The 17,247-nt window shown below is 45.0% G+C and overlaps 1 protein-coding gene across 10 annotated transcripts in view; it reads left to right on the top strand.

Annotated features, from left to right (window-relative positions):
• TGM3 (transglutaminase 3) overlaps positions 1–17,247 on the top strand; it is a 159,044-nt gene that overhangs the window by 100,052 nt on the left and 41,745 nt on the right. For 3 of the 10 annotated variants that reach the window (XR_009183174.2, XR_009183173.2, XM_058286810.2), the window contains 5 exons: positions 1,156–1,366; positions 2,883–3,047; positions 15,333–15,500; positions 15,845–16,084; positions 16,713–16,831. Coding sequence is in view for 7 of the 10 variants with exons in the window: in XM_058286810.2 (XP_058142793.1) it covers positions 2,963–3,047; positions 15,333–15,500; positions 15,845–16,084; positions 16,713–16,831 (612 nt within the window). In the remaining 3 variants the exon portion in view is untranslated. Of the gene's footprint in view, positions 1–1,155; positions 1,367–2,882; positions 3,048–4,937; positions 5,041–15,332; positions 15,501–15,844; positions 16,085–16,712; positions 16,832–17,247 lie in introns of all 10 variants that reach the window. The other 7 variants (XR_011647298.1, XM_071211605.1, XM_071211604.1 and 4 more) reach the window with 4 other exon arrangements.

Below are 17,247 nucleotides of genomic sequence, written 5' to 3'. Positions count from 1 at the left end.
AAATATATAGGAGGTTCCCATATACCCTACACCCCACCCCACTCCTCCCACATCAATAACCTCTTTCATCATTGTGGCACATTCGTTGAATTTGGTGGATACATTTTGGAGCACTGCTGCACCACATGGATTATAGTTTACACTGTAGTTTACACTCTCCCCTAGTCCATTCAGTGGGTTGTGGCAGGATATATAATGTCCAGCATCTGTCCCTGCAGTATCATTTAGGACAACTCCAAGTCCCAAAAATGCCCCTACATTACATCTCTTCTTTCCTCTCCCTACCATCAGCAACTACCATGACTACTTTCTCCAAGTCAGTGCTACAGTTTCTTCCATTGCTAGTTCCAATTGTTCTATGGTAGAATACCAGTAAGTCCAGTCTAATCCATATTTTATTCCTCCATCCTGTGGACCCTGGGATGGTGATGTCCACTCCACCTCTAAATTGAGAGGGGCTTAGATCCCACATGGTTGATGGATCACCCAAATCACTTTTACATGCTAGTATATAACCTTCCAGATTTTTTTTCTATGACAGCAAGTGTGTGATATGTATCACATTCATATATATATACCTACACACACACACACACATATATATGTATATATATATTTCTTTTAGAAGGTACCAGGGATTGAATCCAGGACCTTGTACATGGGAAGCAGGCACTCAACCACTGATCTACATCCACTCCCCAGTGAGAAATGGATTTTCATTTGTTTGTATATTTTGTTTTTAAGAGGTACCAGGGATTGAAGCTGGGACCTTGTACATGGGAAGCAGGTGCTCAACCACTTGCACTACATCTGCTTCCACATTCACACATATATTTTTAAAAAGATTTATTATTTCTCCCCACCCCACCCCCTTGTTATTTGTGCTTGCTGTCTGCTCTCTGTGTCTGTTTATTGTGTGCTCTCTGTGTCTGCTTGTCTTCTTTTTAGGAGGTACTGGGAACCAAATCCAGGACTTCCAATGTGGGATGGAGGCACCTAATTGCTTGAGCCACCTCTGCTCCCTGCTGGTTGTGTTTCCTTGTTGCATTATCTCTTGGAGTCATCTTGTTACGTCAGCTCATCGCACCAGCCTGTCATATCAACTTGCTCAGCAGATTTGCAGCCCTTACTCTCTCGTTCTTTGGACTTACCCAGGTCAGCTAACAAGGCAGTGAAGATAGTCAACCACCACACCAGGGAACCAAGAGTGCCTACAATTGCAAGCAGGAGAATTGCATCCATCAGCCATGTGGGATCTAAGCCCCCTCTTGATCTAGAGGTGGAGTGGACATCACCAACCCAGGTCCACAGAACGGAGGAATAAAATATGGATTAGGACTTACAGATGTTCTACTATAAAACTCTTGTGAGTAGTAATAGAAGAAATTGTAGCATTGAGTTGGAGAAAGTGGCCACAGTAGTTGCTGAGGGCAGGGAGAGGGAAGAAGAGATGTGATGAGGGGCATTTTTGGGACTTTGAGTTGTCCTAAATGATACTGCAGGGTCAGATGCTGGACATTATATATCCTGGCACAACCCACTGAATGGACTGGGGAGAGTGTAAACTACAATGTAAACTATAATCCATGTGGTGCAGCAGTGCTCCAAAATGTGTTTACCGAGTGCGATGAGTGTGCCACAATGATGGGGGAGGTTGTTGGGGTGGGACGAGTGGGGTGGGAGGATGGGGGGTATCCGGGAACCTCTTAAGTTTTTTATAATGTAACCTTTTTTGTGATGTATGTATCTTCAAAAAAATGCAATTTATAAAAATGATGGGGGTAAGGGGGTGGGGAGTGAGTTATATGGGAACCTCTTATGTTTTTTTAGTGTAATGTTCTATATGATCTATTAACTTTAGTTAAAAAAGTGTTAATAAAAATACAAAATTTAAAATAAAAAAAAAAAGCTATGTGGATCATCCTGGTATACACATTTGCATGTGTACATTTTTATAGGTTTTGATATAAATCGCCTTCCTACCCTTTATAAAATATGTTTATTTTTTAATTTCCCAAAATCTAAAGAGAACCTTGCACATAGTGGGCATGATAAATATTGGAAGATAGTTGAATGGGATCCAGAAGAAATTCTTTCCCCATCTAGTCTGTCTTTTCCTTTGAGACTTCTGTGGAAAGTCCATTTATTCTTCAGGCATGATGGGACAGGTCCAGATTAGAGGCAGGGTCTCTAGAAACTAGACCCCCATTCCTCTTATCGCATTAAAGCTGAAAGGAGCCTACCTTTGGCAGATGAGGGAGTAGGCCCTGGGAAGGAGTGCCTTGTCCAGAGTATGTCTGTGGGTGTGCGGCAGCACAGGGGCCAGAGAGCTTCTGTGGTCATCAGGCTCCCAGCCCAGACCATAACTTCCCCCATTGAACACTCCCCTGGACAGCCCCTCACTCCTTTACAAACCTGTGCGTTCTTAATAAATCACAGTTATGTTCAAGAGGCTTATATTATGCCACATGGCAGAAATCAAAGCACTGCACATACAAGTTTTTATAAAGCATTCAGCACATGTGATTTTGGACATTTTTTTTTCTGAAACCCACTTATTATTAGAGTTTAGCATGAGGTGTAGTAGAAGGAGCATGAGACGTAGATTCCAAAGATTTAGGTCTGAGTCTGGCCCCTGCTAAGACACACAACCTTCTGGACATCGTTTCCTCTCTGTTAAATGCCAGTTGGTCTGGCATCTGCTACATGGAAGCCTTGTAAGGACCAGGCAAGATGGTAAATATAAAAGTGAGTTTTGTGAATATTGTGCACATGTTTCACCATGTTAATAATATTTGCTGCTCTTGATAACATTGAAAACTATTTCCTTACTCTTGCATGCCTAGCCCTATCAGTCTAAACTGAGAAGTGTTTCTCTACAGAAAAAGAAAAGAAGTGACTTAAATGGCAGAGTAGAAGGAGCAGAGTTTGGGGAGTTGAAAAGCCTACACTTTAGTTCCAGATGATTTGGGCCTCAATATCTCATCTGCAAAAGGAGGAAGTTGGACAGAATGATCTTGGCACTCTCTTTTGGCTGGGAAATTCAGGTCAGTTATTCTGTGACCTTAAGCAAATAATTTCTCTCCAGGTCTTATTTGTCTGGTCTGTAAAGAGAAGGGTTGGGCTGGGTGACCTCTCTGGTCCATTTCCTCTCTGAGAAGTTACAAAATCACAGTGACCTATCCTTTGTCAGTCCTGTTCTCTAGTGCACTCCCACTGTTGGCTGTCATAGCATGTTTCTGTGTGTAAATGGTGGGCTGTGGTTTCTTTTTTCTCTCTTGTTTTTCTGCTGCATGCTCACAGATGGCTGAATGACAGCATAGCAAAGTAAATCAATACTTCCATCCAGAGGCCACAGACTGGTCTATCTCCCCCACATTGGGGGATTAAGTGTCCCCAGCTGTGTCTCAGTGGAGCCAGGCCTGTCTAGCCTTTGCCTCCACTGTTCCTAGGCACCATGTTTGCCAAATGAACTGATTCACAGTCTTCCCAGGATGGGCTGCTCTCTTCCCCATGTTTTTCTCCTCTGGAATGCCTCTCTCCACGGTCTTTTCCTTTGGGGATATCTGAATTGCTTCCTCCTCAATAAATAGCCCTTCCTTATCTCCATGATGAGAATCACACATTCTTTTTGAACTTTTTTTTTTTCCTGCTTTTTTTTTTAATGTTACATTAAAAAAATACGATGTCCTCATATACCCTCCACCCCCCCTCACCCCACTCCTCCCACATCAACAACCTCTTTCATCATTGCCGCACATTCATTGCATTTGGTGAATACATTTTGGAGCACTGCTGCATCACATGGATAGTGGCTTCATTGTAGTTTACACTCTCCCCCAGTCCACCCAGTGGGCCATGGCAGGACATACAATGTCCAGCATCTGTCCCTGCAGTACCACCCAGCATAACTCCGAGTCCTGAAAATGCCCCCACATCATATCTCTTCTTTCTGTTCTTTTGTTTCTGTCTTCTTTGTTGTTGCTACCTGTCTTCTCTGGGAGAGGGTAAGTAACCTTCTAAGGGCTGGTTTTCTACCAGTGCTCACACTGGGCCTTACACAATGCAGGCAAGAATTCAATGAAGGAGTGCGCCATGGACTCTTAGAAACTTATAGACATCTACTCTTTCTTCAAGGTTTACTTTTGTTGGCTTGTTTTGGTGGGAGTAGAAAATTTGGGCATAACCAGATTAAAGTCAAGCCTTTGATGTTATCCTCAAGGGGCCCTACCTTCCCATTTGTCCCTCAATTATTAATATCCTCATCACCAGTATCAGTAAAAATAGGCTCCTGAATGAAGGACCCAGTTTTGTGAGCTTTGCTGAGGCTACATTTCCTGAATCTAAGGGTTCCTCAGAGACAGGGCAGCATAGTAGTTACAAGTACAGGATAGCAGACCTGGGTTCAGCCATTAGTTTTGCCATTTGTTACTGGGTTATCTTGCCAAGGCACCCTCCCTAAGCTTCTAGTTTCTAATCTATAAAATGGAAATAGTAATTCCATTACTAACTGCTTAGGCATAAAAGTTAGCTGATGTAAAGCTCTTAGCACAGACTCTGGCATCTCCAGTGTGAGCCTTCAGGAAATGGGCTAACCACATGGATGAGCATGCTCCACTCCAAAGGGTTCACCCCTCCAAGGGTGTTTGTGGAAAAGGCTCTAAAAGATGTAGATGGTGTGTTGTTAGGTGCCCCATGCACAGCAGGGGACAAATGAATAGGGAAGTCATTGCACTGTGTCATTTGCACGGGGCTTGTACAATGTGTCATCTCATGATTCCTCAAAACACCCTGGAGGATGGCAGTGCAGGTGGCATTAAACCCATTTTAAAGAGAAAAAACCTGAGGCTCAGAAAAGTTAAATAATTTGTCCGAGGCAGTTCAGTCAGTTGGAACTCATCCCTGAGACTTACACCTCCTTTTGCTTGTTTCCTTAGGAATCCTCTTTCTACCACACATTGGAATTATCAAGAAGAAGGGAGACTTTATGTGCTTTGATGATGGGACCTGAACACATAAGGAACAAGGAAGGTGTTCCAGGCAGGTGCATTTTATGAGTAGGTGTTGAGGCAGGAACAGTCTTGTAGGGATCTAGGAAAAAAATTTAGACACTAAATGCTTCATAAGAAAGTTCATGTCAGAGGAGTAGAAAATAATTGAATCAAGGTTTAAAATCTTGTGGAGGGACTTGAATGCCAAACTTAGCAATTGGAGCTGAAATGGGTAATGGGGAGCCATTAAAGATTTCAGAGGAGGGAGTAGCCTGATCTACTGGGACACCAAGATGGTGAGAGGTCTCCAAATCATGACTTATCAGGAATGGTTGAAGAAGCTGATGTTTAATCTGGAAAAGGGAAGCCTCATTTGGAGGAAAGGGAAGGCTTGCCAGACTTGGGGGAGAAGATGATCATTGTTAGGTGAAGGAAGAAACAGATGATACCTGTGGTTCCAGCAAGGGACTGGGGGGCAGCAAGGGACAGTGGGTAGGAAGCTCTAGAGAGACAAATTCCAGATAAAATTAGGAAGAAATTTCTGGTGCTTTTAGTGCCCTCTAACCCAAGTTTATTGAGACTCTACTACATTCCCTAGGCACAGCGCTAGGTCCTGGGGATGGAGGAGTGATGGGGATAGAGAAAGCCTTTACTCTTATGGAGCTCATATGGAAATGGGGGAAAAGGCACCCTAAATAGAATCACTTAAGAAACTAACGTTATAGCCAAGGCGGTCTAGTACAGATATGAGATATTGGGAGAGAAGAAAATTCCCTATTGCTGGAGTCTTCAAAAGAAATGCATCTGGAAAGAGTATTCTTATGCTGGGAACTTCTTAAATTCCCCTCATATCTAAGATCCTGTGCCACTATATATGTCATGAAATCTTCAGAAACCCTAAATCCCTTCATTAGAGGGGAAAAAGGCAAGTGAACCATTAGCTTCTCTTCTGAAAAGGCCACATTTGCATGCTCTGTCTTAACTGGAATCCAAGGCACAGAGTGTAACCAAGCAGGAATTTCATCCTGCAGGTAGCTGGGTGACTCCACCCAAGAACTGAAAATCATTTAGCCAAAATTGTGACACAGTGTGCAAATTATATTCTGCCTGCAGGTCAGGGCTGTGGCTGCAGCTGTGGTGCAATCCACCAGCAGCCAACATTAAGTCAACTCAGGGCAGGACTGTCAGTTAACAGACTGGAGGCCAGGCTGGCTGTGGTAGCAGTGGAGGGAAGGCAGAGGGAGGCTGGCCCTTATGTTTGTACTTCCCATATACACAGGGGCTTCATAGACACAATTGCCCTTTGATTTTAAGCTTCAGTACAGTTTTATGAGGTGTGATGAAGAAACTGAGTCTCAAAAGGTACAAAGGATTTGGCCAGGATCACACAGTGGGCAAGCTCAGCTTTGAACCCTAGTCTTCTGATTTCAACTTGAGGCATCTTTCTTCCACACAACACTGAGTTCTTGACTAAGCAGTCACAGATCCCTCTGAGGGAAGACAAAGTGGTCAATCATTCCTGTAGAAGCCTATGGGTCGCATTGCATAATCTGTGACACACAGGGCTGTATGTTACATTACAGATAATACTGTTGATATGTATGTGCAACCCTGAGCTAGGTCAGTTGCTGTGTAAGCACTTTCCATTTGTTGTCTCCTTTAATTCTCACAGCAGTTCTCTCCTGATTTCACAGATGAGGACACAGAGGCTATAAGAGGTGAGGTGACTTGGCAGAGCCAGAATTTGGGCATAAGTCTACATGACCCCAGGGTTCCTTTCCAAAGATTCACTGCCTCCTGGTACCTGCACAGGTTGCTTTGCCCAGGTCACTGAAAGGAATGCCTAAGGTCCAATTATTTGCCATTCCTGGGCCAATAATAATGATAAGAAAAATCCCTCCTTTCATTGACACTATGAAGCACTTGCAAATCCATTCATCCCATTCAAGCCACATAGCAGTGCTCCAGGCTTCCCAGCATGCCTGGCTCAGCATAATGAGGGTCTTGCCCAGAGTCACAGCTCTGCCCTGGCAGGGATCAGGACCTACATACACATCTCCTGAATGGGGGTCAGCACCCTGTGCCAGACACACCTCTGCCCTCAGCTGTCTAGCCCACATTCTGCCTAGCAGTTATTGCCACCAGAGGTCCAGGAAAAATGAGTTCATACCATGCTTGGAAGCAGTAGGCCTTAGAGGCTAAGCTAGCAGTCTCTGGAGTCACTTACTGATCTCAAGTCTTTCTCTGGTTGCATAGACTTGGGTATGTAAACCTGTTTTTCCTCACTGTAAGATAGGAATAAAAATAGTACCTGTTTCATAGTGTTGATATGAAGATGAGAACTGGAAGTATGTATGTAAAGTGGTTAACCAGTGGTTAGCCCACAGTGAGCACTAAATTAATGGTATTCTTTCCATCTTTACTGTGACTGATTGATTCACTTATCCAAAAATATGTGTGTTCCTGCAACATGCCAAGTCCTGTGCTAAGTTCTGGGACAAAGAAATGGATCATATGCAGCTCATATCTTCAAGGAGTTCACAATCTACGGATGGGGACAGACATAAACAGATAGTTCCAATGCTGTGTAATACAAAGAGTAATAGAGATCCTAAAAATACAAGACACAGTGGGAGCCCAGAGGAAGGAGAAAATTTCATTCCTCTTTTCTAACCCACTTCCCTGTTCTAGCTCACTTTTCTCAAGATCTAGCATTCCCACCTTCTCCCTAAAGACCCAGCTTGCCTTTGTGGTGCTAAGCCTTCATTGCCCAACCTGGAGAACTTTCTGGTCTGTTATGAATCCTTGGAGCATGACTTTAAAACAAAAACAAAACACAAAAACCTACTTTTCTTGCTTATCACAGGAAACTTGATATTTATAAATATCCACAATAATAGGATCTTTAGAGAAATATATCTCTTTAAAAATAACAAACTAAAAATGTAGACTATCAGAACCTGTTCCTCCCACCCCACCCCTCTTTATTTTTTTACCAAGAGTAAAATGAGTAACGCTCCAGTGGCAGAGTACGTGGCATACCTGTGATGAAAACCACATAACAACCACCATTCAGTACCTATTCCTATTAAAAAAAACCCAGATCCCTACCCTACCCTTAAGTCTGGAATCAAACTAACCTTTAATTCCAGATATCTGGATTTAATTCTTTGCGGTAGGGAAGCGGACTTGGCCCAGTGGTTAGGGCTACCACATGGGAGGTCTGCAGTTCAAACCCTGGGCCTCCTTGACCCGTGTAGAGCTGGTCCATGCACAGTGCTGATGCGCACAAGGAGTGCTGTGCCACGCAGGGGTGTCCCCTGCGTAGGGGAGCCCCACGCACAAGGAGTGTGCCCCGTAAGGAGAGCCACCCAGCGCAAAGAAAGTTCAGCCTGCCCAAGAATGGCGCCACACACAGGGAGAGCTGACACAACAAGATGATGCAACAAGAAGAAACACAGATTCCCATGCCGCTGACAACAACAGAAGTGGACAAAGAAGAACATGCAGCAAATAGACACACAGAACAGACAGCTGGGGCAGGGGAAGGGGAGAGAAATAAATAAATCTAAAAAAAAAAATTCTTTGTGGTACACTTACATGCTCTTTCCATTTGCATCATTTCATGATTATTCCCCTAACTTTGTGAATTGAGAAAGGTGGGCATGATTATCCCAGTCAGAAGTTTCTGCCAAGGCTTTAAGGTTTCGTGATGGTCTAGGGCCAGCCAGCATGGGAACCAAAGACTTCTAATTCCAAATCAAACACTCTTTTGGCTGTGCTGCCATCCTGAGCAATGAACTGGGATGAGCCACTTGTATCCCTTATGCATGTGGAAAATGCTAAAATATGTGTATAGTGAGAAAGAACTTCAAAATGTTCAGCTTCCGGTTTTGCAGATACTCCGTTTTGACCCAGACAGGACTTCTCAGCATCAGTTCTGGAGGAGACAATGAGAGAAAAGCATGGCATTATATCCCAAACCCTAAGTTCCAGGAAGTCATAAAGGTGAATTATCTCCCCCTTCACCACCAACCTGACCTTGCATAACAACAATGACCTTCCATTGGGTGACATGTATGTCGTAAGTGAAACGTTGACAGGCACTACAAGAATGACCTGGTGCCTCGCCCACCTCATTAGCATTCTAATTCGGGTGTGTATGAGAGGCTTCTATAAATGGGAGGGCACTCCCAACAGCCTGTCTCCCCAACGCTGTCTGTGCTGTTCTTAGACGAGCCGGAGAAAAAGCAGAAGACGTGCAACATGGCTGGTAAGTGCAATGACATCTTCTCCCAGGATCCCTGAACCCATACTTCCTCTGGGCCAGCCTAGAGGAAAGTGTCTGGGCTGGAACAGCTTCTTTGGGGGCTCTGAAGGCTGGATTCTGGTATTTTAGGGTTCCTTTTAGAGGGCATTCTTTTTCAGTGGATGCCCAGTCCCACTCGTACATTCCCAGTGGGTGGGAAGAGGCTCTGTTGTTCATGGGGCTGACCATGTTTGGACTGCAGTCCTGAGTGATGGCCAGGATGTTAAACACAGCTGAAAGTCATGATATCTAGGATAGACAGACGAGCTTTGCCCCTTTGGCTTTTTTTTTTAAGCACACTGTTCAACACCTGTAAAGTCAAGCCAGCTGGCACATGCTTCATGTGTTTCTCAAAGCATTTTTGCCCAGCCATCAATAAAATCAGCAAAGAAAAGCACATCTTAGAGCCATAAGAAAGGAAGGGAGTGAGAAAGTGACAGCCTTTAAGTGGATTTAAAAGAAACCATTGGCATCACTGGAATGCGCCTTGAGTAAACTGCATATCCGGAAGCACCAGCAGGCTCACTTGAAAGCAATTTGATGAGCTGAAACCTCCCAGTAGCAGAAGGAACAGGTGTGCCATAGATTGTCACGGTTTCTACAAGCAGCACTGGGGGAAGGAGGATAAAAAAAGAACAAGAAATGCAGGTTCTTTAGTTCTGTAGTTACTGTCAAGGATCTGGACTTTTATTAGATAACATCGTTGCTGAGCAGTATACTAATTAGCACCTGTCATGGGTGCTCAGCCCTGGTGGGTTGATAGTGATGCCAAACCCAAACAATGCAGGAGTCAAATGGGTAAAATATTGTGAATCGTAGTTAAGATTTCTGGGCACTTCAGAAATCACAAAGACCAGAACAGAGTGACTGAAAAAATGGATGCCCTGCCCCTGCTTATCATTTCCTCCTGTAAAAATACAGCATGGCTTGGTTGCTAAGAAGAGGAGTTCTGGATTCCATAGACTTTAGCAAAAGGGAATGGATGGTAGTAGCTGTCGTCTAGACCATCCTTCCTTCCGTATCCTCTGCAGGACAAGGAGGCTGTGGTTTCCAGGAGGAGGCTGAGGCCCAGGAAGGGGTAGAGATCTGCCAAGGTCTCTCTCCATTGTGTCCTGCCACCAAAGCTGAGCTCTCGCATGAGTTCATGTCACAGCTAGGCCACAGGAAAGCAGCATGGCCCCTGGTTTCTCTTGAGCTCTGTTATTAGCAGCTTGTTTTTCAAGATAAGTTCCTTTTGTAAGATGAAGGACTTGAAATAGATGAACTTAAGGCTTCCTTCAAAATTGGTTCTCTCTCTCCATGAAAAGAAACCAGGTTCAGAGAGCAGGTGGGCCAGCATGTGCTCCCCAGTGGGAGGTGGGGTGCACCCCCATCACTCTTCAGACCTATGGTGGGCCCACATGACCTGCCTGCCCCTATGGGGCCTGATGTACATTACCAGTACATCGGGTGCCTGGGATTTGTGGGGACCTTGAGTTTTCAGATCTCAATATCTCAATCAACCAGGAATATTCTAAGATCACAACAGACTTTGGATAAAGGTGGGGAAAAACTGGTGAATGCATTTATTTCCTTACATTTATCACTTGTGCAGTTCCTAGATCAGCTCCTAGTCCCTCAGCCAGTAGGTACTCAATAAATATTTCTTGGATGAATGAATTTACTTATTAGGCACCCAAGTGAAAGAGCCATGTTAGGTGCAATAGGGGACATAGAAAGAAATGAGATGCAGTCTCTGCCCACAACAAGATTACAGTCTGGTGGTGTTTGATGATGCCAGTTCCTAGGTAAGTAAGATCCAAGGTGGACTGTAATTGGGCTGCATTAGGAAAACAAACCAAGTGCTGTGGGAGTCGAAAGGAGGAGGACAGCAATTTTGGTTGGGGTTTAGGATAGAGAAGGCCCTGAGCAGTAGATGTCATTGGAGTCAGAGAAGATGAGCTGGGCTTGTCAGGAGTAGTTTTGTGGGGTGAGGTGCATTCTATACAGAGGAAACAGGAAAATAATTGTGAGTTAGTCGACAGGTATGACCCAGGGAATTATCAGTGTTTTGTGTGCTGGCCAAGCACAATGTGAGTTTAGATCTGATTTGAGAGGACTCTGGGTCCAGCTCCTCATGTACGGTTCTTGTTGGAATCAGCTGGAGTTCAGTTATTCCTCCTCTGGGTGCAGCAGCAGCCTGGGCTGAGGCTGAGAATGATGTTGGTGGAGGAAGGCCTGGCTGGGTCCTGCATGAAGTAGCGTGGCATCATCTGCCTGCTGCCAAGGAGACTGAAGCCCCAGAGGGCTCAGGGGACAGGGTTGCAGATTGGGCCCAAAGTGGAGAGGAAGTATCACTTCCCACCCTCAAAACCACTTGGATACCCTGAATGAGAAGCAGAGTCCATAGGCAGAGACCTCTGCCTGGGGGAGACCAGAAACCCTTGTCTTGTGGACTAACCTCTCTGCCCAGCTGAGTGTGAGTTTCTTTGCTGGGCAGAATGCTGGCTTCAGGGCCTTACCTTCTACAGACCTCATTTCCCCAGTCTCTGGAGAACCTGTAACATTCTGGGCAGGCAGGTCTGTCACAAAGAATATTTCATGGGAGCCGGGACACCAGTGGCTCCTTCTCCTGAGGAAGTAGTCAGGAGCTACTGATGGACACATCTTGGACACCAACAATGACCCTACAGAGGAGGATGGACTGGTCTCACTATTCCTTTTCTGCACATGAGAAAAGTGCAACTTAGAGAAATTGAAGCCCTTGCCCCACGCCTCTCAGCCTGACTCCAGGCCACCAGCCCCAGCCTCCTAATTCACCCCAGCCCCACAGACCTTCTCTCAGCACATCCACCCCCAACTGAATGCTGGGCTTCCCCACTGACTAGGTGTCAAGAAACTGCTACCTGTGCTTCAAACGTATTGAAAATGTCTGAATATGGGGGGAAAAAGTTAAAGGGAAGTGGCACAGGCTAGCGAATGAGAAAGGAGAGGGGTAATAGCTGAGGAGGAAAGCATCTGAGTCCTTGGGGCCAGTGGAAATGGACCTTGTGCCAGACAGAGAGGGGTAGGGGAGGTAGTTATAAGTCATAGCCCCTGGTTGACTAGGGTCTGAGTCCCAGATTCTGGACCAAGCTCTGCTCTAAACTGCTCTGTGACCTCAGACAAACCAACCCCCTCTCTGGGCCTCAGTGTTGTAACCTATACTATGGAAATATTGGACTATGTTGCTGCTTTTCAAACTGCCAGGAGTCATCCATTAATTAGCATGTGGTGAAATCAATTTAGTGGCTTGTGGACAGCAATTTTTAAAAAATGAAATAGAAGGAAAAATATTGGAGTGTACTGTACACGATAAGGGTTCAGATTGTTTTGTGAAACTTTGTGTTGCTTAGAAATCCATGTGTGTAGACATTCTATAATTCTTAATTTGATCTCCATCAAAAAAATTTGAGGGAAGCAGATGTGGCTCAAGTGATAAGGTCTCCGCCTACCATATAGGAGGACCCAGGTTTGATCCCTGGGTCCTCCTGGTGAAAATAAAAAGAGAAAGCATGCCTGTGTGGGGATCCAGTGCCCGCATGGCAAGCTGAATGCCTGTGCAGTAAGCCAAGTGCCCATGTGGTGAGCTGAGTGCCTATGCAATGAGCTGAGTCCCCACGTGGTGAGCCAAGTGCCCATGTGAGTGCCCTCATGGTGAGCCAACTGCCTGCATGGTGAGCCAAGTGCCCATGCAGCAAGTCGAGTGCCTGCACAGTGAGCCAGTGCCCACTCAAGTTAGTCACACAGCAAGATGTTGACACAACAAAAGAGAGACAAAGGGAAAGGTCAAGGTGAAGCGCAGCAGAGACCAGGAACTGAGGTGGTGCAATTGACAAGGAACCTCTCTCCACATCAGTGGTCCCCAGGATTCAATCCCAGTGAATTCTAGAGGAGAAAGACAAGAAGAGAAGACAAAAAGAGACATACAGAAGATCACACAGCGAATAGATACCAACAACAAAAATAGCAGGGTGAGGGAGGGAAAGAAAAAAAAAAAACAACAACAACAAAAAACTTGAAAGCCCATTGGTTAGATGGTGTTTATGTTTCTATTAGCCCTAATCTGTTAATTCAAGAAGTCTGCAAGGTAAAAAGATATCTTTGTCTGGAGAAGGGGTATGGAGAGTAGGTGCTGGGCAAGTGGGGGAGACCCAGCCACTAGGGTGTCAGTCATCTGGAGTCCTGGTTCTGGACAGATCTCCATTCTGCTCTCCCTAGCCTATGGCGCTGCCTAATCTAATGTCTTTGAGGTTCCCCCATGTCGTAGCAGGCGTCAGAACTTCATTCATTTTTAGAATTGAATAATATTCTGTTGTAAGTATATACCACATTTTGTGTACCCATTCATCTGTTGATGAACCTTTTGGATATTGTGAATAATACTGCTATAAACATCGGTGTGTACAAAATGACATAAGTTCTTTGTTTGTCCATTCCTTTGTTCTTTCATTCATTTATTCATCTGGGTCCCTATTGCCATCAAGCGATGTGCTAGATACCAAAATATCAAGATCAAGAAGGCACATTCTGATGGGAGAGGCAGGCCTGTAAAAAGACGTGTGCCTTGCATTAAGACATCCCACTCTAGCCTCTCTAAGGTGGACTAAATATTTTATCATCAGAACTTATCAGGAGTGACTGCTTCTGCTCACCCCCACCCTAGTTCCTCACTCCTGGGGAAGAAGGAAGAGGTCATTACCATTCAGTCAAAGATTTAACAACTGCGGAAGGCCCATGCCAGACCCATGCATGTCAAATCTCAAGCCCCACAGGAGCCACAAACCACTGCTTTCTGAGGTTTATGAGACCACATGAGACATGGTTTTTGGGAGGGTATATTTGAGAGGATGAGAGGATTATTGAATATTTTGTATTTAAAAATAACCTATTGTGTAGAGGTAAATTTATTTTTTGTCAATAGCAAATCCTATACCTGAATATCATATTAAATCCTGTTTTCTACTCCAAAAAAAGACATCCCACCACTCTCCCCTCAGTAGTTGGGGCATCACTGTAAAGAAAGTGACCAGTTTGGTTGACAATGGAGTGGGTGATGCAATGTTTTGAACATAACTCAAAGGACTAAAATTTCTCAAAAAGTTTCTATAGACTAAACTCCTCATACAGCCTAGTGTCCTCATAATCCTGTCTCACTTCCAAAATCATGCACATCTCCTAATAAGTTGAGGAGGAGAGATCTGAGAGGTCCTTGTCCTCAAGGTCTCATGGGCCTCTGACCTTCTCCTGTATAAATCTCTTGCCAGTGAATGCTTGAAAGTCCCCTCTAGAGCAGGGATTTTCCAGTCTCTAGGGCTAGAAGTGCTGCTTGGAGTTATGATTGTCCTTCCCAGCATCAGAGGTCAAGGCCAACATCAAGATATTGCAAATACAGAGAAGGTAAAGAATGCATGAGCAAACACTTGCTGGATGTTGAAGTGATAAAAGGCACTTGGTGTCTGGAGACACAGGTGGGAAAGAATGCAAGCCAGACCAGGTTGAGAGAACTCTCCTCTTCTCCGGTTCTGTTTGAATCCCCCTCCACAAAAGTAATGAGCGATGCTCAAAGTGCACAGAACCTGGTGCTCTGGTCATACAGCTGGGGGGTGGCACTGGTTTTCCTGGATGGTTGGACAAAGTCTCACTGAGCATTGGGCTGTGTGTTGAGGGTTGAGTGTCAGTTGATCAGGTGAAGAGGGAGAAAACTTTCTCAGCAGAGGGAAGAGTATGTGTAGAGATTCAGCTGCCCCAAAGGGCAGAGCATTTTCTGTGAGCTTAAGTTATAATAGTTGTGGGATCTGAGCCTGGGGAGATTGAATGGGAACAGGTTATGAAGTTCATGCTATGTGGGTTCAAGATCTTTGGTTTTTAATGTAATTTCTCCTAGAAGTTTGGCTCTTCTCCAACTACCCCCTCTCCAAAAGCTGTCCCTTTGGTATCTTATATGTTTCCCCATGACACCATTCCTTGCTCCCTTAGGATTTGAGGTCCTCCTTTCTGTCTCATACCTTTAGAATCTGTGAATGTCGACTGGCAAATGAACTCCAACCAGCAGGCACATCACACGGACAAGTTCAATACCCGGGAGCTGATTGTACGGAGAGGCCGGGGCTTCACTATCATAATGAACATGAAAGGAAACCCTATCTCTAAAGAGAGTCTAGTGTTCACAGCTTCTACAGGTACCTTCTCACCTACCTCACTCCTGAATAGCCTTTGGGGTTGTACAACCAAGTAGTGATGGTGGTGATATTGGGATCACTGAGCCTTGGGCTCTGCTCAGCTCTGCTATTGACTCAGGGTGACTTTTAGTGCCTTGCTGCCCAACTCTAAGCCTCAAAGTCATCATCTTCAAATCAAGAGGGATTTGGCCTACTTGGTCTCTTAAGTTGTTTCCAGCATCATCATGTGCTGTTTTGTTGGATGGCATCCCCCTTAGGGCCCCTGAGATTGTATTGAAACCTGATCTCTCCCCACAGCCTGACCAGCACTCCCTGCTTCCCATTGTTCTCTGTCTTTTTAACAGGGCCTTCCCCCTCAGAGTCAGCCAGGACAAAGGCTGTATTTCCACTCTCCAGTGGGAGAAGTGGTGATGGCTGGAGCGCAGTGCTCCAGAACAGGGAAGACAGCTCCCTGACCATCACAATCTCCACTCCTGCCAATGCACCCATAGGACAGTACCTGCTGGGTGTTAAGAGCTCCCAGGGCAATGACTTCTCTGCAAATCTTGGAACATTCATCCTGCTCTTTAATCCCTGGCTGCAAGGTAGGCATCTAACAACCTACACTCCTAGCTATCAACTAAGCAGAGCCCATAGAAGAGATATAGGGAAAATGAGTTTTATAGGCTCAGATTTGATAAAAGAAAGCTTGTGAGCTGTGGAAAGAGCACGGAAGCTAGATGTCAGAGGTCATGGGTTTGAGTCCCAATTCTGCCACTGACGAGCTGTTCTATTCTGGGCAGTTATTCTACCTCTGTGTGTCTCAGATTGATTCCTCACCATTAAATGGGCATCCTGCTGTTCCCTCTGGAACTATTGTGAGGTTCTCTTGGGCTTTATCAAACTTCTTAGCATGGTGTAATTATAAGGGATAATTGCCAAAGTAGAGTTCTCCAGCATGGAGAGCGCTTCCTGCCTGAAGGAGCAATGAACAAGTGTCTTATCCCTGGGATCTTGTTTGCAGACCCTCAGGTCACCGAGCTTCTCTTTCCAGCTCATAATTTCCACTGTCTGAGCTGGAAGCATTACAACTCAATGCTGTATTCCTAGTTGGAGGTTGGGGAAAATGTTGAAGGAGCCAGTTCCAAAGTCAGTCTTCAGAAGTGGGAGGAGGGCTGATCTCTCTAGTCTTTGTAAAATTCTAGTCTCTGATATCTTCTCTGTGTCAAACAGCGGATAGTGTCTTTATGAATAACCATGCTGAGAGGGAGGAGTACATTCAGCAAGATTTTGGCATCATCTATGTGGGAAGTGTAAATCGAATTAGCATGGTCGGCTGGAACTTTGGACAGGTAAGAGGGTCATAATGGGGCTGGGGCCATGTCTCTATTACCCTAGGAGCTTAGCAGCTGGGCCCACAGCTAGGCAGAAGATCCCATATCTGTCCATTTGCCTGCCCTTCTATTCATTCCTTCATTCAGAAGATAGATATTGACCACCTACTAGGTGTTAGGCCTCAAGCCTCTCACTAAGGATGCAATAGCTGACTAAGGAGTTAAGGAACTCACAATCTAATGGGCAAGGCAGACACAATATTATTGGTCAGTGCAGTGCAATATTATTGGTGCCATGTCCCAGAATTAAGGCTCAAGGCCAGTGGAGTCACTGGAGATAGTGAGAGTAGATTTTTTTCCTGTCATCTCTTCCATGTAAAGCTGTGCTGAAACATCCAGGATTTGTGCACTCAACCTTTCAAAGCTATACCTTC

Source organism: Dasypus novemcinctus, chromosome 24 (genome assembly GCF_030445035.2).
Source record: "Dasypus novemcinctus isolate mDasNov1 chromosome 24, mDasNov1.1.hap2, whole genome shotgun sequence".
Classification (NCBI taxonomy): domain Eukaryota; kingdom Metazoa; phylum Chordata; class Mammalia; order Cingulata; family Dasypodidae; genus Dasypus; species Dasypus novemcinctus.
This window is presented reverse-complemented; position numbering and strand designations above follow the sequence as displayed.